Source organism: Labrus bergylta, chromosome 20 (genome assembly GCF_963930695.1).
Source record: "Labrus bergylta chromosome 20, fLabBer1.1, whole genome shotgun sequence".
NCBI lineage: Eukaryota > Metazoa > Chordata > Actinopteri > Labriformes > Labridae > Labrus > Labrus bergylta.
Genome location: NC_089214.1, coordinates 20,848,698 through 20,874,703, shown reverse-complemented (window position 1 = coordinate 20,874,703; position 26,006 = coordinate 20,848,698). Strand labels below are relative to the sequence as shown.

Sequence of the window (26,006 nt, the reverse complement as noted above, 5' to 3'; positions counted from 1 at the left end):
AAGGTTACATGCCATGCGATCAGCAACTCATATAAGTAGAAAATAGCCCATAGCTATACAGAAGAAGGGAAAGTAATCTGTTTCAGGCAGCCGTTGGCAGTGGCTGGCTCATCAGTGAAGAACTATGCCACAGACTCAAGTGGTGTTTGATCATATCTCCCTCACAAAGCAGTGCTCTGACACAGCAGGAGAGCAGACACATGTGTTCTCCATATAGTGATGCGAGCCTAAATGTGAACCATTTGCCCATTAACAGCAGTGGATCCACTGCTTCCTTTGTGTCCTCCGTTTTCACTCTTCAAAGGATTCAGCGGGTGAGGTTCGTACCTTGTAAAAACAACCCCGACAAAAAAAAAAAAGGTATGTTTAGGAGTGATAGCTGGGAGAACAGAAAACAGATCATGTGCTTTCATTTTCTGTTAGCTCTGCTCTTGAAGCACTGTCGACATTCTTTTAAACATTGAGAACATCTGACGATCTTTTATGGTGAGAGATATTTGACTCACTGAGCATGATAGGGGCAGATGCTCAAAGTGGAACCAATGCAACCACTATTCGACCCCCGAACATAATACGACTCAGAAAGTGTTTTGGCTGGCATATTCTGTAAGCCATGACCTACAGGCATTTTCATAATTAATATGAAATACAAATATTAAGTTGACTTCTTTTCACATGTTGGGTATGAGGAAACATGGTCAATAACATGGTGAATTTAGGGCTTTAACAAACCAGAATAAATCTTTACATGTTTGCCTCATAAACCTAAAGGAGTTTCCACTTGTCAAGACATGAGCTACTGCTAACAGCAGAGGAAATTGAACCAACCAATAGAAAACAAGACTGCAAGTTGTTCATGTGTCGATGAGGGGGAATTGCAGGATCAAAACCTGATATATAAAGAATGATCTAACTATAGCTACGCGTGAATCGCAATGCAAATAAGGTCAGAAATTAACACCTATTGTGTCCCTCAAGCGCACTGTACTGAAGGTAAGTCCCTGGAGCAACATCCTGAAGTCAGAGTGATGGGAAAAAAACAACACAGCTTGGTCAACAATCAAAAATAATATCCACCTTGTGACTTTAACCATTTCACTTTTTTTTACCATTAGTTGCACTTCAATTATTGAGCTGAATATCAGATCAGCAGCTTAAAGATGTTTTTCTTATTCTGTCTCTTTACTACAGGTGTCTCAGACTGCAGCTGACTGGATTGTGTAAACTCAGCCTGCCCTCCCTGTTACTTCACACAGTATTCAGCATGTTGGAGCAGAGATGGGGTTAACCTGGCTGTCAGTGATGCCCTGCTAACCTTCCATACTAGGCCCCTATTCCTCGAGACGGTTTGTGCAGGTGTCTGGCTTGGATTTGATCCAGCAAGGGTTAACATACATATTATTTATAAGTGCAGAGACACACAAGAATGTATATCTTCCATGCTAGAATTGTGACTGGTGGCCACTCCGAACACGTCATAGAGATCTAGAGAGCAGGTATTGGCAACGAGGTCTCGTACTTCTGCTAAGAGCAGACACAGAGGGAAGGCTGCAAATGAGAAGAACCAACACAGCCTGCATGAATATATGGAAGAAGTGCAGAGACATAGTGAATAATTACTGGTTTGTTTTTCTCTTTGACTTAGAATCTCATATAACATAAAAGTCCATGTCGGAGTTAAGTCTGTGAAATGATAGGTTGCTAAAGAATGAAATTATGTAACTAATTTTTGCCAAATCAGACATGTTGTTAATGTATTATAAGCACTAAAATGAATCATTTTAATTGATTGATGTAAAATATCTAAAGTGCCTGACTACTTAGAGCCTAATTATCTACATATTTTTGAGAAAATGAGCTGATTCTGGCTCGAGTTCACTGGAGACAGGATTAGTGTGGAGCTATTGAAAGGAATTTTTCTCTCTGGAGGAGCGCTGGGCTGTAGTACTGTTACTGGCCAGCAGAGGGGGAGCTACCTTAATGAGGGCTGAACACAAACCATGTGTGTGAAGGACAGCTCCGTTTGTTTGTGTTAACTACTTCCACACTGAAGGTGAATTTAGAGCCAAAGGAAAATATTTTTAAGGTTATGAACAAAATTTGAACAGATTAAAAACTTTCTGGTAACTCCACTTTTCAGGAAAGATTAGAAAAGAACATTGTGTCATTAGAAAAAATGTAAATATTCAAAGAGGAAGTTATGAAAATGTTTACAACACGCATTATTCAAATGTTCATATGTTAAGCAGTAACATGTTTTTTTTTAGACAAAATATTTATATTTATGATGAACAATGTTTAATGTTTAGAAAAATATGAGCAGATATAATCGACGGCAGCTGAGGAATTTCATCTTCATCTAAACAGACACAACACTGAAAGAAGATTTTATAACTTGGAGACTAAATTTACCATGAGGAGTTTTTTTATCCTAACTAGAAACCTTTTAATCAACAAAGTTCAAACTTAGTTAGATCTGTCTAGTCTGGTTTCCATTCAATTTCAATGTCATGCTTTTTATGACTTAAATTCTCAAAACTGTATGTGTGGGGCGCTGGTGGAGCAGTAATTAGTGCGTGTATCGAGGCTATAATCCTCCAAGCAGGCGGCCCCCAGGTCATTCTCCTCTCTCTCTTCCTGATTTCCGGCTCTATCCACTCTCCTATCTCTCAAATAAAGGCACAAAAAGCCCAAAAAAATACATCTTAAAAAAAAATGTGTATGTGTCTTTGCAGCCTTGTTTATTCCCTGTATGAAGAAGCTTAAGCTTAATATTTGGTTATTTGTGATGCCCATTCCATGTCTAAAGATTTTTTATGGGCTGGGAAATTGGAAAAAAACACTTTCTGCACTCTCTTTAAAGTAGATTCTTAAGATTTTTTTTTTTTTTTTTAAATATATTACATACTTTATGAAATTCTGAGGATCTGTGAACACGCATCAATAAAGAGATGTCAGAGTTGGGTACACAGCACACCAGAGCTGTTGGAGATTCGGTGCCTTGCTCAAGGGAACCTCATCAGTACTTGGGAAGTGACCTGGCATCCGTCCAGCAACCAGACCAACTTCTATATTTCGGTCCAGAACGGGACTTGAGTCGGGGACGTTCCAGTCCCCAACTTAAGTCACTACAGACTGAGCAAGTGCTGCCCTTGGAAAGAAGTGTACTTTTTTTAACACACTAATGCAGCCCTGGCACAGGAACAATGTTTTCAAGTGCTTTATGCCTTATGACTATATTAACATAATATAGACGGTTAGTATAAGACATAGACCAACTGTAGAAACTCTTTCATCTCTAATCTGCATGCCATGTAACATGGTACAGATCTCCAGCCATACAAGTTTAAAAACAAACACAACAAAGCCCCAGGCAAATATCCCTACATAAATATCATTAAAACACAAAACAGAACATACATGTGTCGCTTTATGAAAGTGTTAAACTTCCTCGAGTACAAACGGCTGTCTATAGTGCGGGGAAAGGAGGGAAAAAAGATCTCCTCCTAAAATAAAACAGATATTTAACTTGGCTCAGGGTGAGTTTCAGCGTCTGATGGTAATGATATTATAAAATGACTACTGGACAAACCCCATAAATAACTGTGCTGTGCGGTTTCCAGACAGATAGAAAAGCAGGGACATGTTGGTAACTGCCCTGCTGCATCTTGTTGAAGCAGGAACATACACATCCCATATACCACAATCACACTGAAAGGAGATCATGTGAAAAACACTCGCCATTTCTTTATTTTTTATTTGCCTGTTTCATGTCATTTCCATCGTCTTTTTCCTTTATGGAAGAAATATAAGCCTGCACTTAGAGTGGGGATTTCCTTCTATTATATTCCCTTTTGCTAAGCTAAAAAATATAAACCTAGAGTTGGACTTTACAGCAGTGTTTTCTGTTTAAGATTAACTCTGATGCACTGTGAGAAATCAAATGTAATGTGGACTATTGTTGCTTATTTAAAAATAAACATTAACATGCTTAAGATGTGTTAGGTTGCAGCAGCATTGAAAGAATTCTGCTGTAAAGTCAAATAAAGTAAATGCAGCCTGTAAATATAATGTGTGTGAATGATAGTGTCCAGATATATAGAGATAATAGAGATGACTGAGTAAGGTAGAGTCATCTCTGAAGTGGTTTTAGGTATTCCCAGCCAGTCTGGCTCATTGGCGTTTCTATTCTCTTTCCTTTTCTTCTGTGTTTTGACACATTAATATTCACCATATGCCCTGTCAGACCTATCACAGGGAGTGCTTCATATGTATGCTTCTTCTGCGGTGTGGGCAAACAGTGCATACAGCTGCTGCCGTCAGACAGCTCTCCTCCCCTGTGCTTTGGCTCACATGTGAAACCAAAAAGAGGCCCGTGTCAGACGCCAGGAATCCACAAGAGGAGTCAACCACTTCAATAAGCATCGTCCTACAAAGCGCCACCAAAAATTGGTAGAAACCTATGCATCACTTTATCTGACATCCTTTTCTTGACTAATCAGAACCTTGATATGACTGAAGCAGGGCCCACAAGTGGGATTATAATGATGCCAGCCATGTTCGGACTACTAGACTTAATTTTCCATGCATTGAAATCCTGAAGAGTTTTTGAAAAGTTAAACACAGACTTGGGATAGCATTAAAATTCTTGTACAGATGACAGGAAAGAGCCTGAGCTTTATTGTTTCCTGTCTGTTGTGGTCTGCCTTCACCTGCAGGAGCTCTCTGTACAGATCAGTATTTTGGGATGAGCAGAGGAGGAACAGCAGTGTGCAGTGAAGTATCTGCTCACCTTGAGGTACTTGACCAGTTTCTGGATCTGCCAGTATTCAGACGGCAGATCGGTGTTGCTCTCTGGACGGCGCTCGGGCTGCTCCTCCTCCTCCTCACTCTCAGATGAACTCTCACTGAAGGCATCAACTTGCATGGCTCCTGCTGGGGTCTTACTGAGCAAAGCAGAGCAGATAGTGGTGCACTTAAGACCTCAGATAACGATCTACAAAGGTGCAGGATAGTGTAACAACTAGACAATACACAACCAGACAAAGGGAATGGAATACAATATCACAAAATCTCTTTTCCTGTGTTTGAAATGGAAAGAACAGATTGGTCTTCCCACACAAGAAGACTCATCAAAGACTTTGAAATTCTAGTGTCAAGTGTTCTGACTTCCTCAGAAATTTAGCAGCAGGAAAGTAAAGATTGGAATAATGTCATGGGAGGACTGGATCAGTCATTAAACGCAGAGCAAAGACTGGATGCAAACAAATTTGCAGATGGCTTTTTAGAGTTGCTGCGGCCACTTGGATAACAGGATCATGAAAATGGTGCACTGTGGAGCAATGAAATTTGGTACGCATTCAAATGGGGCCGCTGAGAGACAGTTTCCATGTATGTACAAATAGCATTGCCAGGGGAGCTTAATATCAGAAGAAGCCAGCCGTTATGAGCGAATGTTTTCCACAAATCAACATGATAAACACTGAAGAAGAAAAGGCCTCTATTCTGAGTGAAGTGCATGATTGTGATTGAGTGAATGCACCCCGGGTCTTTATTGCCTTTACACTAAGTGATGAGCAGTAAAGAATGCTATCAGTAAACAGTGGTTGGCGTCAATTTATGATGCTACCAGCGTGTGTATATGTTGGAAAGTATTTGGAGGAGAGGAAGAATACCTGCCAGGAGCACAAGGAAGAAAAAGCTTCTTCAGGGTTTTGTTCTTTTTTCAGGTTATACTTACAACAACAAACTCCAAGAAAAAAAAAAGCATTTAGTACTTCATATCAGCCCCTGAATCTCATACAGGTTAAGGTATCTCCTCCAGTTCACCCTGAAGAATTCCTTATAGACTCTGACAAGAGGGAAGATCATTTGAGACACTTACATTTTCTTGTGGGAGGACAGGCGTAGGACAGGTAAAGAGGACACCGACAACTCTGCTTTCATCTTGCTCTTGGCTCCGAGTGCCGACTTTTTCTTCTGCATTTCACCAGACTTCTCCTCTCCAGAGCTCTTACTGGTTTTCTTTTCCTCTGCTTTACTATAATGATGTGAAATAAGAGTCATTATGCCTACTTCTATTTTGAAAATGGTTATTTTTCTAACATAATCATTATTTAACAACATAAGACAAGGGTTCAGCTGGCACTTTTTTTTCAACTGAGATACTTTCATCTTCAGCCAGTTTGTACTCAAATGGGTACAGTTATCACAAAGTGCAGCTGCAACAGATCAGCCCATGCTAGATCTATTTATCAATCAAAGACCATATGTGATAGATCATTTGGGGATTTCTTCTAAGACTTTTTCCCAAGATTTCTGTCTGAAATTGAGCAGAAAGGCTTTCAGCACAGCTAACGTATTTATTAACTGAGATCAATGTATAATTAGGAATATTTGCAGTTACCCTGACATTTATAAGCATTATAAGCATGTCTTTTCTAATGTGCAGCTGCTAACGGACACACTGAGCACGTGTGTCGAAGGCTTGGCAAAAATATCATCCACAGCTCATGCCGTTAACAAGAGGGACCCCCACCAGAGCGTAGATCGAGCCCCAAACCGACCCAAGCCTGTGCACGATGTCTCCTGACCCGTCTCATTAACTGTATTTATGGGCCGAGCCCGACTAAAATCAGATTTTTTTTTATAAATTGGAATTTATAATTAAAGTTTGAAGTTGTTTGAATGACAGATCCTGGCCAAACCAGCTTCAGGCTGTGGGCCAAGTCGGGCCGGGCTCACCTCACACATTAGGCTTTAGTCTGAAGATACTCATGAAGGGACTTATTACTTACCCACATGGAGAAATCAGACCAAGATTCCTCCACCTCGGACATGGTTCATATTTCTTCTTGCCGCCTGCCTTGTACGGCGCGTGTTGTCTCCACTTCTCATGCACATTCTTTTCCTGTTGCTCGTAAGACCTCTGGGGTTGGCCTTGTTCCTCCACATCAACCGATTCCACATGCTGGATCTTTTGTGTTGATGGAAGTTCTTGAGCTGCAAAATCCTGTTGGTAAGTGGAAAAAGACAAAAGCTGCAGAGTGAGGAGAAAGTCCTCTTTCAATTCGCACCGAAGTTCTATTGAAGTGACATACAATAAATGTCGATTTACAACCAGATGTTCAAGTGGTATACATTTTTCTGATTGATGCTTGTGAAGTATAGTCATTCTGATGTTCGCTTTACATTTTTGTAAGGATGTGCCTTTTATTTTCACTAATCATCTGACACGATGGTTCACTCTTCAATGTTCAGACTCAGTGTCAGCCATTTCACTCCAGCAGAGGAATCAAATAGAGAACAATATCAGTGACACATGAACAACATAAAATTCACATAAAAGCCTTGTGCAGGCCTGCACAACAGTCCAGCCTTTAATACGTACTTGGAATAAAATCACACTTCTTCCAATGCTTTACATAAACGACGTTCCCCTGTGTTGATTGGTTGAACAATATCAAAAGTTTATTGTTGCTGCACATTCCTCAACCTAAAAGTCTGCAACTTGGCACTGACAAAATAACGCCTTTGTGTCACTGTTATTTAGTATTTTTTAAAGTTTTGGAGGTCTTTCTTTCAAATTTAACAACCTATACATGGATGCCAATAAGACACATATGAATGGTTTGCAGGCAGGAGAGTTTTTAATCACAGACACCTGCTCTGCAGAGAAAGCTCAGACTGTCATTGTTTGTTAGGAGCTCAACAGTTTTTAAAGGCAGAGGAAAAAGAATTAAGATGTATTTCTATGGCTTGTGTTCACGCGCAAGCTGGAGCCAAGCGAGCCTAATCACTTTTCCAAGGACTTGTTTTTTTTTTTCTAAAACACAAAGTGACCTGCTATTGGAAACATACAAGTCAATTCACCAAACCACAGACCCACAGTCTGACTTTATTAGGCTAACAAACCTCCTTTAATTCTATTATATGTGAAATGGACAAAGTCCATGCGCTTACACAGGAGGGAACACTCCAAATTCCTTGACATGCCACAGTAAAAAGTCCTATTACAGGTGCCTTTCTGAGGGTTTTTTTTTTATGGCAAGCAATTGAGAAGTAAAACCTTTATTTTTGTATTTGTCTTTATTTTCCGAGCATTTGACTAATAAATCCTAAAACTGTTTGCATATGTTTGTGGTAGACTTGTGTCTAATGACTTAATCCATACTCATAGAAAATCAGGGCAGCAAAACCATCAGCCGTAAAACATCTGTCAGTGGCAAGATTCAAGAGGTCTACTGACTGATTATGACAGTGAGACAGTCCATATTAATTTCAGGAGGTGAATAAGGAAAACAAATCTACAACCAAGGGAGTTCTCTGCTTGACAGGGAGCATTTTGTGCATGCAAATACGCAGCATGTCCAATTTCCAATCACGCTGTGATGTCAAAATGAATCCTCAACACTGAGCAGAGGAGGCGAGTTTGCTTCCTCCAGTGTTGCAGCCCTTGACTCCTCTGGCTGCCTCTGCTCGTTTGATTGAGGCTGTCTAATCTAATAAAAGTGTTAAAAAAAGACCTGCTTCCTCACAGTGGGAATACGCTCAGATATGTCGGGAGATTAGGTGTTGTTATCTTTAGCTATCGCCATCCAAGTTCAACACTCTGAGTTGCAATCAGGGAACTGAGCTGCAGCTATGCCAAACTGTGTTTCTGACAGACACCGCAGATATCAAACTTTACAAAATTACAACTGGAAACAATCATATCAAGAATGAATACAATTACTTCATATCTCAGAGACAGGATGTTTGATTGCTGTCATCAGAAATCAATCAATTGAATGTGAAAGTGTTGTGTTTAAAGCTGACAGCATCATGTGAAGATGATTGGCTCGAGTAGAAGATGAGAGAGAGTGAGAGTGAAACTTCAGTGTAAGAAGACTGGGAGGGGAATATCAAAGGAGCGAAAGAATCCAGAAGACAAAGACTCCGAATGATTTGTGCCTCCTCAAACTGCTTCACATCAACTTTTTACTGCAGCTGTCCATCACTTTTAGGTTGTTGAGACTCAGGGCATCAATCTTCACACACTTCTCATAAAACATAAAAGCCTGACTGTCTTTTTTTACACAGTTCAGACTGGCACTACTCATCTGTTTATTCAACCCTTTACTTATTGCATTCCATATTACTACAACACCTTCAAGTTGATCTCCTACTGCAGAAGAAATCACATCGACTAAACGCACCTTAACAGATTCTGGGAAAAACAATCGATTCGATTAGAAAGAGAACACTTTTAGCCTTTATAACTTTAAAGAAGCAGGCAGTGAGTAGTTGTTTCTTTAAAGGCAATAGCGAGCGTGTGATGATGCTATATTCTGAGTGAGAAAAACAGATCACATTTTGAAAAGCTGAACAGATTTTTGGCCGCAGCTGGAATCTATTATTGAAGTGATACGTTAAGTCGTCAAATCACTACTGAATAAATCACACATTGTTCAATGTCTGGTAGTGTGTGTGTGTGTGTGTGTGTGTGTGTGTGTGTGTGTGTGTGTGTGTGTGTGTGTGTGTGTGTGTGTGTGTGTGTGTGTGTGTCTGCATGCGGTTGTCTGTGTGCTGAGGGGGTGTGTGTGCTGGGTGGGATAGTGGTTGTGCTGTTTTGATGTTGGCAACACGGAGGAGGTCGCTTCAGGAATTTTTCAGCACAGTGACAAGCAGACACTAGCTCACTGGTGTAGAACAGCACAGACACTGATTACACAATCCTAACTGTGTTTACGAATATGAGTCACACAGCACTGGAGATCAAATCAGAGGTTTTGAGAGAAGGACCTTGTTCATGAAACAAAGATGCATTTCAACACCCACACAACCAAGACCTGAATGTTAAAATTCAAGGCTACATAAGGAGGTCTTCAGGTGTCACTGAATGCATCTGCCTGTATTTCACTGTACCTGCTTGTTTATGTGTTCAGCAAAATGTGGAGATCGATTATTCAGAAGAGTAACCAGGTCTTTGTAGATATCACTTGTTCGCTCGTAGCCACCCTCCTCCCCCTCCTGTTTTATGCGCTGTGAAAACAAAGTGAAAAACAGCTTCATTAATTCTAAAAACCACAATTATAATGTGACCCACATGTCAGCTGGAAACAGCTGAACTTTGAAGGCTCAGAGTATCTCCAGGCAGCCTCAAAGAGGAAGTGTAAAACCATGTAAACCGCTAAATTAGATGTAAGACACTGCTGCTCATTGAGGTTTCATTTGCATCAATGTCAACCATTTGGTGTAAGGTTGTAGTTTTTCCACCTTAGCCCAACCGCTTCCAGGTGAAGAAACAGAAGCAGGAAACCTATGGCTTGTCAGCAAAGTCACAGAAAGAGTGAAAGCTGCTGCAGCATGCAAAATCCCCTCTTAGAAATGATTGCAAACACATTTGATGAAGAGTATACGGGAGCTCCACGTCTGTCCATGCAAAAGCACACTTAGGGGAACACTGAAAACCTCTATATTTGATATTTGCATGAAACTAATTTAGGACATATTCATAAACATAATTTAAAACTTTGAGCAATAATCTGTTACTTGATCATAATCAAGAACATGGGCTTGTTTTACTCATGCTACGAACTTTCCTGATGTAAAGACACTTAAAATCGCATTAGAAAACATCAAGCATTGCAATCTGATATCTTCCACTTTTTTTTGTCTTTACTGGGTGATGGTGATGCACGTGCCTATACTGGATGTAAAGATGTTATATGTAATGTAAGACTACTCTTTGTTTTATTACTGGGTGTGGTAATCTTGTAGACCACTGTACTTTGTTTAAATATGGTACGCCTTCCAGCTGGAACGATGCACAGAGAGACTCACAGCTGTCAGAAGAACTTAAAGTGAACTCAGATCGCTTTGAAATGATCGACAGAAAAGCACTCTCGGCCAATTCCTTAGCTACTATAAATACACTGTTTTCAACTTATACTGAAAGTTTGGGAAACTCATAGAAGTCGTTAAGCAACTTACGGTATATTGTTAGTACTATTTTTTAGCGTGTGATGGTCTATCTTATGTAATGCTGCAACCTTCTATTATTCATCTTTTTATTTTTTTTTAAGATTTATTTTTTGGCTTTTTGTGCCTTTAATTAAGAGATAGATCAGTGGACAGAGTCGGAAACCAAGGAGAGAGAGAAAGAGGTGAATGACATGCGGGAAAGGAGACACAGGTGGAACCCGAACCTGGGCCGCCCTCCCGGAGGACCACAGCCTCCACATATGGGACGCGCGCACTAACCACTGCGCCACCAGCAACCCATGATTTTTCTTGTTATCTTAACAAACCTTTCTGTGGTCAAACACAAGAAATGTGGCGATTTATTGAGCTGAACAAATTCTTGAAGTAGCTTGAGGGAAAAATTCAGAAGTGACATATTCATATTATTTGTGTTATCTATTTGGAATAATAGACGTTGGGCTGTTTTATGAAGTTAAGACTAGATAATTAAGACTGAACTGCCTGGGGCGCCGGTGGCCTGGCGGTTGCTTCCCGCTCCTCAGAGCAGGCGGCCTGGGATCGGGTCTGACCTCTGGCTCCTTTCCAGCATGTCAATCCCTACACTCTCTCTCTCTCCTCGAAAACAGCTCTATCCACGTTTTCTCAAACTACAAACCAAACATACAGTGAAGAATTTACTGCCATTTACCTGACTGTGCAATAATGAATCGTCCATCAGAAATTATTTGGTGGTAAGTTATCTCCCCAAAATATAAATATATCATATATTTCATTTCTGTAAGAGCTGATGTAGTCCACAGGGCGTTATCAACCTTCTCTTACCCCATTAAGAAAAACTCCAGCAGTGCTGTAGGTGATGTAGAGAGTCTCAGCGTCACAAGGCTCGATCACAAGGTAACAAATCTCCCCAAGCACCTGTCTCCACGGGAGGGCACGGCAGCCATTCGAAAATTCATATTCTAAGAAGAAAACAAGAAGAATAAGTTGGCAGTTCTAACAAAAAAAACTTTACATTATATTGTGTTGCAACTTATTTTACAAAGGTAGAGGTAAGCAGGGGAAACATAGACTTGTAGTACTCCAGCCAGCTTTTAAAATGTAGATTTATTATCATACTTTAAGATTAGTTTTGTTTATTTGATGTTGTTTTTTGTATTTTTTTTCATATTCAACCTGAGAAAGACCTTTTGGTATTCACATGCAACTGCTTGCTTTGCATGGCATGATAAAAAAAAGAAGCTAAATAGATTCCCTGACTAATGACTCGTTGAACTGGAATCAGACAGATATAATGACTTCCACTGTTTAAGCGGCGGCAGAATGGGAACCTTTTTTCATGCTGTGGAATATCCAGCCTTAGTTTTAAAAGCAATTGCTTTCCCTACAACCCAGTGAAAAGTGGAGATAATTCAAACCTGATGTGTATCGAACCGACTTCAACGCTCTCTTTTCTCTTACACTGCAGAAACGTCTCAACAGCTCCACTTCATTCTTCACTGCGGTGGGGTCCAGGCTGACTTGTCTGTGATAAAAATGGAGGAAAACAAAACAAGACAAACATCTAATTCATCTCACTCACTCATGGTTCCTTTTCTGAAGCACAGTGACAATTCCAATTCAAAACTACAACATGTCTCTGTCAAAGTGGAGAGGTCTTAATGAAAGAGGACAGCCAAACAAATAGAAAGATGGGGTTAAAGAAGCACCTACTCAGATATCATTTTGAGGCACTTGGTGATGATGTGGTTATCCAGATTTTGCAGCAACAGGAGCAGTTGTACCTTGACCTCTGAGTCCTTGCCGTTACCTTCCTCTTTTGCTTTGTCTACCACACTTAGTCCATCAGTGTTGGCGTCCTCTTTCTCCAAAATGCTGGAAAAGCTGGGACCAAGAATCTTCGCTACGGGGTCTCTATTTTCTGTTGTAAAGCATACGACTATCAGCATATGTTCAGATCTAGAAGCTCATAACTTCATCATTAGAGTTCATTTTACATTAAACATACAGCAGGTCGCATAGGTTTGGTATTTACACTCATCTTTTCAAAAAACAAGAATCAGCTGGGATAAAAAAATTTAACCATTTATTAATTATGCATTATTCTTATGCGATGGTTGATTGTCGAGAATAAGTAGAAGCTCAATTTAAAGTCTGTGTGTCAAAGAAGTATGATGGCGTCTGGACGTAATTGAATTGAAATTCATCCTGTGGTTATCATACTAACCTTCTAGACATGCTCGGACCTCTTCCAGCTTCTTATCCTCTACCAGATGAAGCAGTTTAGCGATCTGGCTGAAGTTGCGTACATAAACAACAGGAGAGGTGAACTGCAACAATGGATGCCCTTGACTGTCTTTCTCATGGGACTGTAAATCTGACTCACTGAGGGAAAAAAGAAAAAGGCATGAATTTGTTTCACACTTATTGTGAATTGTTTTCTACTAGATTCTAAATGTCACAGCTCAAAAGGAAGATCAGATCCTGTATTTTTGTTTTTTACTTCTCTGCTTCCAAGATATGAAAGAAAGAAAACCAGAACTTCTGATGAAATAAAATGGAATGTACTCTTGTCTAACTGAAAATGAAAAACAAATTAATTATAGCTTACTTCTTTGACTAAAGCCAAGGTAAAATACATTTGGACACCATGGTGACAGCATATCCTGCACAGACACGTAATACTGAAAGCAGCAGCCAGCCAGCTGCCCGGCTCATGATTAGACCAACCTGATGTCATAGCCTGTTTTGAAATCAGATGCCACTAAAGTGGTACTCCATCGGAGCGGCTCCTCAAACACATGCTCTGCCTCCTGTGGGTGTCGGGAGCTGAACTGTTCCACAAAGCGCAGGATTTCTCTCAACAAGGACTCATTCATTGATGTGAACTCCAGTTTGCCAGTACCAGAGCTGGCTGGGCTCCACTGGGCTGCCCTGGTCAGTGATACCCCCATAGCACCAGCTGTAATATTTTTCACACAAAAAAAAAACTATAATTTAAACATTTTGTGGCTTAAAATAGTGGAGCAAGAACTTTCTTTCGTTTAGGCTATTTCAGAGCTGAAACAATATGTCAAGAAGCTATCCAGCAACACTCAAAGTAATGAGCAAAGTGTCATTTTTAATGAGGTAAATTTGATCATATAGTTAACTCTTTAGGTCTCTAGCTTAATGAATTCAGAGCTTACTGCTTTTTATAATATAAAACAAATGCATGCAAACAGTAATGCGTGTGCAATAAAACTTGATCCTCTTCAACCAATGCTTAGGTTTTGAGGAGTTTTGTAACTTATCCCATATGGGCAGGCTAAGTCCAAATAAATATATACTACCTGCAGGATCGTGACTTAAAAAGTCGCACAAAACTGTAAACTCGCATTTTTCCAGCTTTGAGTAACTTCTATCAGAACAAAAATTATGTAATTTTATGTATTTCCTAACTGCAGTCCCTAACAGGTCATAAAGATTACAAAATTATGTCAAATATTTTATATTTATAGGCGTTGACGTAATGACGTAGGCTACATATTATCTGACTTACGTTACTCTTGTTAGCAAAGCCGTCTTGAGCTAAGCCCACTCCAACAATTTACAACTTTAACTCGTTAATAAAACTTACGTTACATGTCGTTAAATGTTCTTAAGCAAAACACTTACCGTGTACTTTTAGGTTTCCTACGACAGGTTGCTATCAGCTGTGACCATGGAAACCATCCGCTTCCTTCCTCACCAAGACGTTACCCTCCTCCCCTTTTGGTTGCTATGATACATCCAAACAGAACGGAAAGCGGGTAGAGTCAAAAATCTTAATCACAAAAAAAATCGAATGAGAAATCGAGTGGTAGCTGTATGTTTGTTTATTTCGAAATGATTATTCAGTCAAATATATTATTGCTCACATCTTGATATCAAGGGAATCAAACAGAAAATACTGAATACAATGTGATTTTATTTTAACACAACAGAAACAAAGAATTAAATACAAAAAGTTGCAACATACCAGTTTGGATGCACTGCGATAAGTTCTGTGACTTGCATGGTCAGGGACTTTAAAATGTTAAGTCAAATGTTGTCATAATACTAAATTCCCTGTATGTTTCCCTTTTAGAGAGTCCACATAACCGCATATTTGAGAGCCTATTTCCTCTCTCACTACTGGTTTGGCACTGTCATTCAGACAAACATTGGCTGGTGAAAACAGTCTATTTGAATGGATACTCTCGCTTTAGAGACAGCAAATAAGTTCACTGAGTTCAGAGTTAAAAAGCCTATCAACACAGGCTTTTATTCATGAAATAAAGATGCAGAGGTTAATGATACATTTTTCAATGGAAATGTCACTCATTTAGGTTTATACATTTTTTTCACTAATTAGTACAATATTTTCCCAAGCAACAATTTAAAGTATATAATGACAGACATTACACATGGGTGTACACAATGAGACTGGCAAAACAAAGGCAATGCTCAAGAAAACCTTACTTTGAGCTCTTGTTATCATACTACAACCACATTCACTCGTATGTGATATGAGACAGACACGGAAAGATTATGTGCAGGCCTCACAAGCAGCATGCATGAGTTCAAGCATGCGCCCAGACACATGAATCATAAATGGGATGCAGACGTGTTTTCATTCAATGTGATTAAATCCCTTCTTTCTTAGAGAACAAATTTGTGTCGTTATTGTCTGGCAGCTGCCCACCTGTAATGGCTTTAGGCGGAGTGAGAGAAGGGGTATCTCATGGCCAGTGAAACCACTGATTTCCACTAGTCCTTGCCATGTTTGGCAAACTGTGATTGTGGTGCAGAGCCCTTTTTCTTTCAGCCCTGCGTTCATGAAGGCACAGCAGGTGGAACTACTTTCCTAAACCATTTGTGTGAGCTGGACTGAGTCTGTGTGTAAATCAATCAGAAAAGATTGGGGGGGGGGCGGAGGGTGCAGGTAGTAGCTCATCTCTAGTATAAAGAGAGATCTTTGTGGTTGCTGAGGTTGTTACAGGGGTTGATTTATGAGTTTGTCTTGACCTGCAGGTATTTTATTTGGATAGCTGACTAAATTAAGAAGCATTTGGACTCTTTAACAGCGTCCTGGAGCTTCGGCTGCTGAAGGCAACTGAGCTCAGACACGCTGTTGAGCAAATTCAGACAGAGATGACGTAAAGTTTGTGCGTTTGTGTGTCTGTCTGTGAGGCAGAAAGTATACCAAAAACAAAGCAAAGAAGGATGGGAGACCAAAGTGGGAAGGGGTAAGGGAAGAAAAGCAGGATAAACGAGGGTCTTAATATATCTAACCCCTGGTCTCATTAGTCAGCCTAATTGCTGTTTGTTAAAGGGGATTAAATGAAAAGCTTTCCCCATCCTGGGTCTTTTACAAAGCTGAATAAATAAACGAGGAGTTCAGAAGCACCTGCTGGCTCTTAGATGCTCTTAAACTTAATATAGCATAATAAACACAACTGCTCTCCGTGCTATTTCTCCAATGCTTGAGCTCCGGCTCTGATTGAAGCACACGGAAACACGTTGATGACACACGCAAAGAAAGTTACTGGCGTCTCTGCACATGGACACAGTGATTGCTCCCTCCACAACACTCCATTAACATTAAACATACACAAAAGCAGAGCATGAGTGAGAAGAGTGATGAAGAGGAGGCGCCCGACTACGGCTATGTTTCCTGGTTTTAAAAGGAGTTGGACAGCATATCCCCTGTATTTCTTCCTCTAGCTTTAAAGGCATGAATTGAAATCCTCCAAAGGGTTTTTAGGGCTTGGAGTCAAATCGAGTTCAGCGCGGCTCCTGGCTGTGCGGTTAAGGCAGAGCACTGTATCGGGGTGACCCTGGTCATCGTAATGAGCACCTGTGAGATATGTCGCACTAATCCATGTGAGCTCCTAAAATAGAAAACAGTAAAAAAGGACTGTAACAAGAGGCGGTGACCACATCCCCGGGTTGTAAAAAATCTCCAGAATCCCATCTGTCATTTCCCATAATCCTTTGTGTTTTTAGGCACTGAGAATTCAGGACAAGTGCTTTGAAATGGGATTCAGCATGAGTGACTTGTGATGGACAAGAAGCTTGCAGACTTGTAATATAACTTTCCTTTGCACGGAGCAGTTTATAGCACACGTCGGGTACTTTGTAGTGCACTGTGGGTCACTGCTAACAAGGTTATCTTTTTTATCCTGTTTTTTTTTTAAATCTGACAGACAACGATGAGATCATTCGGTCACTAAAAGTAATTGCTGGGTTTACTGACTGTTTAAATAGGCAAAGAGGCCAATGGAAAAATGCATTAGGTCGTACTCAAGCTGTAAAGAGGGATAACCAAAGCACTGCCAAAGAAAACTGGACATAATTATTGGTAATACACACACAGCCTGAAGAATATCCACATGAACTAATCATTGAGACATATTGCCCTCTAAAATAAGAGAAATGTCACGTGGCAATAGCCATAAAAAGGCAATAAATGCTTTATTTTAGAGATTGTTTGAATGTTCCTCTGAGCTGGATGTGTGACATTCACATGCAAATTAATCAAAATCGGATCTAAATGCATCCCAGCAAACAAAACCTGATACTGTTGAGAATATTTTCTGCAACAATCTCATTGCTTGAGCGTCATTTAAACATAAACCTGCAATTGTGGCTTTCAAATACTGTGCACAATATATATTTCTAGTGGCTATCACTTGGTGCCAGTGCTTTCTTTGGAGTGGATGTATGCTTGTCAAATATAGAAGTAACAGAAGATTTATGGCCATTGGGATTCAGTGGGAAAAAAACCCAATGACAAAACCTAAATCTACATGACTTAAAACACATTTTGTTTATTTTGGTTGCAGTTCTGCAAAGTGCGCCTTGGCTCCTTTTGTAAAAATCAGTGAAGCACTTTACAACATCTTTTATGTTTTTCCAGAGAAGCTGAATGAGCGTGCACGTTACCACAAAACATATCTTAGAGAAAATCGTATCATCATAAAACTTGAGAATTCCCAGTCCCTCCGACGGGCTGATACAGTGTTTTCTTTAAACCTGCAGCTTGTCATTTAATGCAGAAATAGACAAAAATATAAAGCATGAAAATCCTGTTGAATGTCTGCTTGTGGCTTTGGAAAGCATCTGTTCATGTGCATGATTCTTGTGAAATGATATGAATTTATTATGTTGCAATTATGTCCAGTTTCACATTCACATTCATACACTGAGGCTGCTATACCAATCTGCCTGGCAGGATCTAACCTATCACATTTACACACAATCACACCCTGATGTCTTTTACTTCGGGGGCATTCGAGTTCAGTGTTTTATGCCATGAGCCAGGGATTGAAACCTGCAACCTTTAAATTGTGAGTCGAATCAATCTACCATTTAGACAATGCTTTTGTTAGCTGCCAGGCTTGTTGGGTATTTTAACCTTTGTCATACAGTACTTCAGTGTTTTTATTGCACACTACCATGTTTTACAAAGTCAGTGCAGCTGATGGACTAACCTGTATTGCATAAATGTTGACATTTCCATGGCAACGGGAAGCCTCTAATCGTGGGACTTTTTCACTGATTGTCCCCCAACTTGACAAATGTGAATTACAAATTGTCAATTACCTGGTTGACGCTACACATCTTTAAGTAAACCTTGAACCAGTGTTCTTCTGTGTTTCACTGAATCTTTGCACACACTCTGCATAACTACTGCTGGCTGAAGTTGATTTTCCTCTAGAGAATAGTTCACAGATCAGTTAAAGCCGTGCTCCAACAACCACCAGCCTTGCAGCTCATTCTCACTGTCCCTGTAGTTATGTCCCACAATAAACCCACATAGCTTAATCTTCATTCACTTGAAGTACTACACCTACTGGTTACCGCCCACTATTGGTACTATAACAAAACTACTGCAGCAACAATTTTGTCAAGGAGAACAAAATGGCAAGCTCAGATGCCGACTTCATACAATCACTTCTCTTCATCAGTGATGATTAAAATCTTTCATTAAACTGTGTAAAAATAAGTTAAAAAAAACAAACAAACAATTAAAGCAATTTGATTAGAAAACCAGACTCTAGGGTCTCTTCTGGTTATTAGTCTGGCCTTGGCACTGCAGGCTTTGAAATTGAGTTGACAATAGAAACAGTTATCAAATTTGATCTTTTGTTACACATCTGACCTCCTTTTTCTTCACACATTTCCTGTCAACCATCTACTGCCCAAACAACTACTACTAACAATGAATTGTGACAGCTGTCTCTGGTCTGGTTCATATGAGGATATGTTGGCCCCACCTTGACCTGTTTACCAGATAAAGGCTTCAAAATACCCTTGAGCTGGCAAAATCCGTTGTGCTCAACTGATCTTGTTGCCTGGCCTCTCCCCACCTTCTCCTCGCCTGGAGATAGCAGCTGGTTCTACTCTCTCAAGACGTTAAGCACGCTTAAAAGAAAACACAGGTCTTCCCTCTCTTTCTTTCCTCCTCCCTTCACCTCCTTGCTCTCCTGTCTCCCCTGCTTCATCTCTAACAGCGTAATTATTATTTTGAAAGTGCAGTCTGAGAGGCCATCCACGTTTGGCACTGCCTCACTCGCTCACGCTCGGCGAGCGCTAATACAATTTGACTTTTGCTTTATAACCTCTCCAGGAAGACATCAGGGGCTCTTTGTTCCTTCGCTCCCCTGTCCCAGGATGAAGGGGGAGCTGAGGTAGCAGCTGAAAACAGGAGAAGAGGGAGCAGGCAAAGTTAGAGGAGAGGAGAGGAGTGAGCCTGTTCTTTAGAAAGGGAGAGAAGAAGAACACGTGGGCCGAGATGAAGATAGATGTTGAGTGGAAGATGGGAATGGAAGAGGTTTGGGGTGGGGGAGAGAGTGAGAACAGACTAAGAGGGCAACTTGTTAAGTTTAGGTGAAAGGTGAATGAAAGACTGGACTGGTTCAATGTGCTCCCATCGTTAGAGAGGAGGTGCTGCCTGAGACCTTTATGTTGGTGCAGCTCCAGCGTTGGCGCCAGCGGGCTAATCAGAAAAAGAAAGAGAGAAAGAGAGAGAGAGAGTATTACGCCTTGGAAATAACGAGACATCCTCTCGAAAGACATAGAATAAAAAACAGACCTACCTGTGAACAGACAAATAGAATTTAGAGAGGACTTTGCCTGGAGACAACTCTGGTCATTACTTCATTTGTTTTCAGCACAGAGCAGCCTCGCTCATTGCTCTGCATGGTCTTAGTTTCCTTTCCTGATTCTTCAACACCAACTGAGAAAGTGTCTCAACTCCTCTTTGCCTGCTTCTGGATTACACGGAAGTTAGTTGGAGATAAGATTTCCAATTTTGCTTTTGTTAGGCTTCAAAACACCTCTTCAGAAACCAGACGGTGACATCACTGAGTCTACGTCCATGTTGAATACACTCTTTGTAGTTTTACGCTGCCTTCAGTCTTTATCCTGAATTAAGCCAACTGCTTCCAAGTTTCAGTCTCCATCCATATTTCCACTCTCCAGTGTTTCTTTTTTTAATTGCTGATCAATCAGACTATCGGTGAAAAACATAATATTCCAGATTCGTCGCAAGATTTGCAAAGCTGGAACAAAGCAGGAACATAAAGCATTAGATTATAGATTACAACAAGGGAAACTGAGCCGGGTGAATAAAGTGAAAACTATATATCAGTCAGGGAAGTGTATGTTCAGTGTTTGTGTTTAACAGCGAGGGGGAGTAAAGTTTAGATCTAGGAAAGTCTATGAATCCTGGCTGAAGGCCGCATCAGGCTGGATCACTAACACGTCTGGAGTCCTTTTCCTCATGTCCCCCAGTGACCACATGCTGTGTTTAACAGGCAGCAAAAGCAGGAGCACGTCAGGAGATCAGCATCAGCTAGCTTCCAGGGTGGCCTGCCCTGTCATTGTACATGACTGATGGTTATCAATAGTCTCTGTTTGACCCTTCAGTCAAAAATAGACATTGACCGCGGATATAAAATGTCGTGTTTGTTATATTTCTGTGCTGCCGTGTTACAGCACAGGAAGCGTTTTACAAGGAAACCAAATACTTTCCCGGCAAATGCTAAAAAGCATTAAACTCTAAAATAGCTGAGCTGCTCTCGTGTAATTAGTCAAATATAGAGCGTCAAAGTTTGCTGCCTGAGACCTTTGTTTGGTTTTGAGATCATGCCAAAGTAATCAAAGATCTTAAGATAGAAGTATTTTCTTTATTCACTCATTTGTATATTTAACTGAGGCGGTAACCAGCATCATTAGAAGATGAAGTCTGGGTAGTAGTCATAAAAATGTACACCACAAGTCATTTTCAGGATCATTAAAAAAAACCTGATAACAAAAAATGATGGTTGAGACTTCCTCTTGTAGACCTTTAGAGACATTCTGGTGGATTTCTTGCAGAAGCAGAAAAAGGAATGTAATACAACAGACTTAGATTTAAACATCAGGTCACTGTGACCACATGACTATTGTTCCCAAACAGTAGCCTCTTTCGTTTTCAAAGAAAAGGACAACTCTCTTCTCAACCCTCGAACCACTTTGAAGCTGAGGAATCTTTGGGAACACAACATCTGTGCAGGTTTTCAACGAGCCAAGAGACGGCAGTCAGAGTGTGAGCTGTTCCAATGTTAACAATGAAGTCTGATCACAAAACTCTGAGGACTCATCAGTCTGTCTGTCTCTAGATCCGAGGGACAGACAGAGGAGGCTGGGTTGAGCCTCGCGGCGGGGTGCATGAGCGGTCAGAGTGCCAGGCAGCCAGACTTTAGACTGTGGGCATTTCCTCCTTTCAGATGGTTTTGGTTAAACATGGCGCTCAGTTCTTTCAACCTCTGGCTGGCTGTTGACCAGCAGCCCCTGTGGAGCATCACTCATTAGGAGATGTTGTCTGCAGCCAAAACCTCAACAGCTCCCCAGGCCACTGCAGCACCACTCCCCGCCATCAACACCTGTTAACTCATGACACGCAGGCTCCGGCTGACTGCTGGGAAGAACTCCCGTCAGCCCTCAAGCCTCTGGTTTCCGACTAACAAGGCTCTGAGCTTCTTTTTCTTTTCCTCACACCTTTGTTGTCAGATGCCCCTTTTTTTGTTGCCATTTCCTTTTGACCCTAATGTTGCATTTCCTCAGAAGCACCTCAAAAATTATGAAAGTCATCACACTTGAGTGTTAAAGTAACTGTTATTGGTTGGGGAAGGTTGAACACTTTACGGTTTGTTTGTCTTAAGGCCCTGTCGTACGCTGTCTTTCATCGGAGTCCCAGTTGCTTTAGTGCTTTGAGTGTTGTTTGGAACAGATCTGCCCTCTGTCCACCCGGTCTGCCCTGGACAGAACCTGGTAGCCCAGTCTCCTGTCTGCTCCACACATAATATATTGGCATCCTCGCTGGTCCTATGGCTCTTTATTGGAAATTGCGTCACCTCGTAAAGGGACACGACCTATTACAAAATCCCACCGCTTTCTGTTATTCATTCTGTACAAAAAGAGAGTCTTTCTCCCAGCTCCAATTTGCTCCCCTTTAGATAATTTCCTTCTTGATTTAGTCTGTTTTTTATCCTTTCCTTGGATCATCCAAGTTCCCATCATGACTCCAATGCGGACAGGAAGGCCATCAGGACTGAGCGAGCACTTCATTAGAAACACAAACAGCACATGTTGAGTATACATGGAGTCACTCTGTGCTCGTCCTCATACCTACGCATCAAAAAAAAAAAAAAACGATGACAAGGTGTCAAAACATGGTGTGTGGAGGCTGTACACTCAAGGGCCTCGGCTTTTAGTCTCTGGGAACAAGCTGAGTGATCCATCTGTGTTTGTCATGATCAGGGTTAGCCTCCTGTCAGCCCTGCACACTGTTGATACAGAGATGACAAGAGCTCCTAACATGTCACCATGTTTCCCTGAACATGACAGTAACAATGTGATGGCTGCATCTGTTACAAGGTCCTTTGCGTTCATGAAGAACCTGCATCAATGAATAGACATACTTTATTTTAATCTCTAGGGTTTTCATGGGAGTATGTGTATCGTTCATGAACATGGCTTGTGGAGTATCGGTGTTTTCTTAAAAGCACAGATTCATAATGTGATGATGTGTGGCCTTGTGGAAGTGCAGTATGTGAAATCAAGCTTAGACTCAAAATGATTTGGTTAATGTTTAACTTCTAGTCAAAAAAGTTCACCTGACAAGTCCAGATCAGCATCTTATTTTAAGATTAAAAAAGAAAATTGGGCCTGAATCGCTTGTAACAAGTAAAAAAAAATCTATAGTACTGTCTAAACAAGTAAGAAGTTCTTATTTTAAGATTTTCATACTGGATTCGTACTGACTACATGATACTTGATTGGTCGATACTTGGACTGACACGTACTACCAATGGAAACCTTAAGACTCTTTATACTAAAGTCTGGTCCCGGGTGTTCAGTCTGTAAAGCCTACAGATCAAGCTGATGCTTTTCATGTAGAATCCACCGACTGTAAGAAGCTGTGCACTAAGCAACGAGCTTCTCAGGTATCCTGAAGGTCTTGGGCTCAGTCCCTGTGGTGTAGCTGCTGCCACATGGAGGTAACTCTAGTTGACTAAATATTAATGACCAGTGACCAGGGCCTCCTTGTAATCCACTTACCATCATTACACAAGGTCAGCATGGCTACTGCTGCTGGGCTCTCTTACCCCAGCTGGATGCACTGCTGCATTCCTATTGAGTGGAATATGGTTTGGAAGATAGAGAAAACACTGTTTGGCTATTTCCATGCGCATGAGGTGGGTTTTTAAAAAAGTTGCAAAAACTTGTTCAAATGACATCCCGGCTGGAAAGCCATCAGGATAATACAGACTATTAAAAGAATGCTTTATTGCAATGAGAACAGACACATTTGGAAAGCAGGTGATATGTTTTGTCTTCCTTACTTTCCCTTAGCTCCAGGATCATGGCAGCACCGAGGCTCATTTGTAGCACACACATAGAAGGTCTTGACCCCCAGAGTGCTAACTTTAAAGATGACAGTTCAGAGTCAGTGTAATTAAAAACGGCTCCCATAGAGGCCAACAAGACACAGGGGAAGGATGCAAGGAAAGTTTAAGAAAATACAGGTGGACAGCTCTAACATAGTCAATACCTTTGTGCAGCCTCGGCCCCTGTGCCCTGCACTATAGCTCCACATGTGTCAGAGGAATTTTGACACTCCAGAAGACCCTCCGGGGTGAACTTTTACCCCTTCATCTCATTTCCAAAATGCACAAACAGAATCAAGTTAACCTGCGCAGCCCTGGAAGGCAGTGTATACAAACGCCACCCTGCATTAATGACCAACTGCGCTACGGCTATTAGACTGAGCGTGTTGTTATGATTTCCACACGTTCTCATCAAGGTGAAAAGGGTGTTTTTTGTGCCAGGGAGGAATGAAGGGCATCTCCTGTTCACTCCTTGGGTTGTTAAAAGTCCTGTGATTGAGAAAAACAGCTCAAGGTACCTTGCCCTGAAGACCTTTGCCCACAGACATGAGGTAATGGTGAGGCTAATTAGGCAGAGGAGACAGGGTGGGCAGAAGCTCCTGGCCTGAAGCCCCATTAGTCTACAGAACAGTCTCCCTATGGTCAAGGGCATTTCACTGAGGATGAGGAAAACAGAGCGGCACCGCTGCTTGCCGGCTGCTACGGTAAAGCCGCTGTGATGAACTGAGTCACCACATGAAAGGCCGGAAAGCAGAAAGCCAGGGAGAAGCCAGGACGGCTCATTCAAAATGTATGAAAAAGATGAAAATCTCAGCAGGAGCTTGTGTCCCCCTCCTCCTGATGCTCATAATGTACAATTTGTCTTGCTACAAAGGCAGGGCTTATCACACTGAGCCCTTTTTCAGGATATTGACCTTGGCGCTGTAATTTAAACGTAGTAAATCAAAATGATTGCAGCGTAACATGTGGCACATGAGGGGTTTCAACGTAATGCATTTTGCTGTGCATGAGAAAGGAAGGGCTTTCTGACTTTTCCGACCATGTTCTTCTTCTTAACACACTTCTCCTCTGAACCCCTTCCCTCGATTTGGCCCGTGTCTCTCCCATACAATGGCTTCTTTTGATGCACACATTTATGGACATGAAAATAAATACATGAGAGAGCGTACTGCAGTGCCACATTAAACTCTGGGATCTGAGATAAAAAGTTGAACTTCTCTCGCTATAAATCTACCAATCTCTACCGTGCTCTGTTAAACTATTACAGTCGCTGGACGGAGCGCAGGTCTTTGATTTGGTGAGTGCCTGTGTTAATGTCTGAGCCGGGGGAAGCAATCGCTTGGCCTTAACTCACATGGCAGCTCACTCATCAGGGCAGGACGGAGAAAGATGAAGAAAGTCCAAGCAGGATTTGTTATCTTAAATCAGTCCGGGGGCTGCAGGCGGACTTTTCTGCAGCTCCATGAAGATTTATGAAAGCAACTCTTTATTTGCTACTACTTTCTGTATGGTAATGCCTTTTACCTAAATGTACGCACATTGTTCATTTCAGTATGACATCATCCCTCATCTTAAGTACCTTGACATATGTGGTCAGCTCCCGGCCGCTCGTTATCCATGTAAACTTAATATGAGAACATGTGTTTCTGTCGTCCTCTCTTGAAAAGCGGATAAAAGATAGAATCCGGACCGCCGCAACACTCCCGTTATTCTGAGGGTGGCGTGGGCTCCTTGTGGTGCAAGCTGATGAAACATGAAGGAATCCAGAAATAAAAACAACATGTCCATCACTTCCTTTGATGAAAAAATGATCAGGTGCTCGTTAAGCTGCAAAGAAAACATGCAGGGAGTGTAAATCCCATCTAAAGGGTATGTAGCGTAATCAAAACAAAACCTGTCATCCTTTCATCCAAAGTCAGAATGAGTCAAAAGTAAATACATGGAAAAGCATACACTGGATGAGAAAGTAGGTGAATAAGACCTAATGATCCAGAAAAAGAGGAAAAACCCCAAAACTAAAATACTAAAGACAGGAAGAGGCTCCATTAAGTCTGAGACACGGAAACCTTTACTTCAGAGATCTTCAGTAAAAAGTAGGGCTGC

General features: G+C 41.1%; 1 protein-coding gene across 1 annotated transcript in view; it reads right to left on the bottom strand.

Moving 5' to 3' along the window:
- The window catches only part of odad2 (outer dynein arm docking complex subunit 2), a 37,512-nt gene extending 22,799 nt beyond the window's left edge, over positions 1–14,713 (bottom strand). The window contains exons 1-10 of the mRNA XM_020631006.3: positions 14,620–14,713; positions 13,693–13,924; positions 13,190–13,347; positions 12,676–12,883; positions 12,381–12,487; positions 11,788–11,924; positions 9,907–10,023; positions 6,798–7,012; positions 5,885–6,040; positions 4,793–4,946 (exon numbers count right to left, since the gene is read on the bottom strand). Of these exons, the coding sequence (XP_020486662.2) occupies positions 4,793–4,946; positions 5,885–6,040; positions 6,798–7,012; positions 9,907–10,023; positions 11,788–11,924; positions 12,381–12,487; positions 12,676–12,883; positions 13,190–13,347; positions 13,693–13,916 (1,476 nt within the window). The 5' untranslated portion in view covers positions 13,917–13,924; positions 14,620–14,713. The remainder of the gene's footprint in view (positions 1–4,792; positions 4,947–5,884; positions 6,041–6,797; positions 7,013–9,906; positions 10,024–11,787; positions 11,925–12,380; positions 12,488–12,675; positions 12,884–13,189; positions 13,348–13,692; positions 13,925–14,619) is intronic.
- Positions 14,714–26,006: the final 11,293 nt, after the last annotated feature.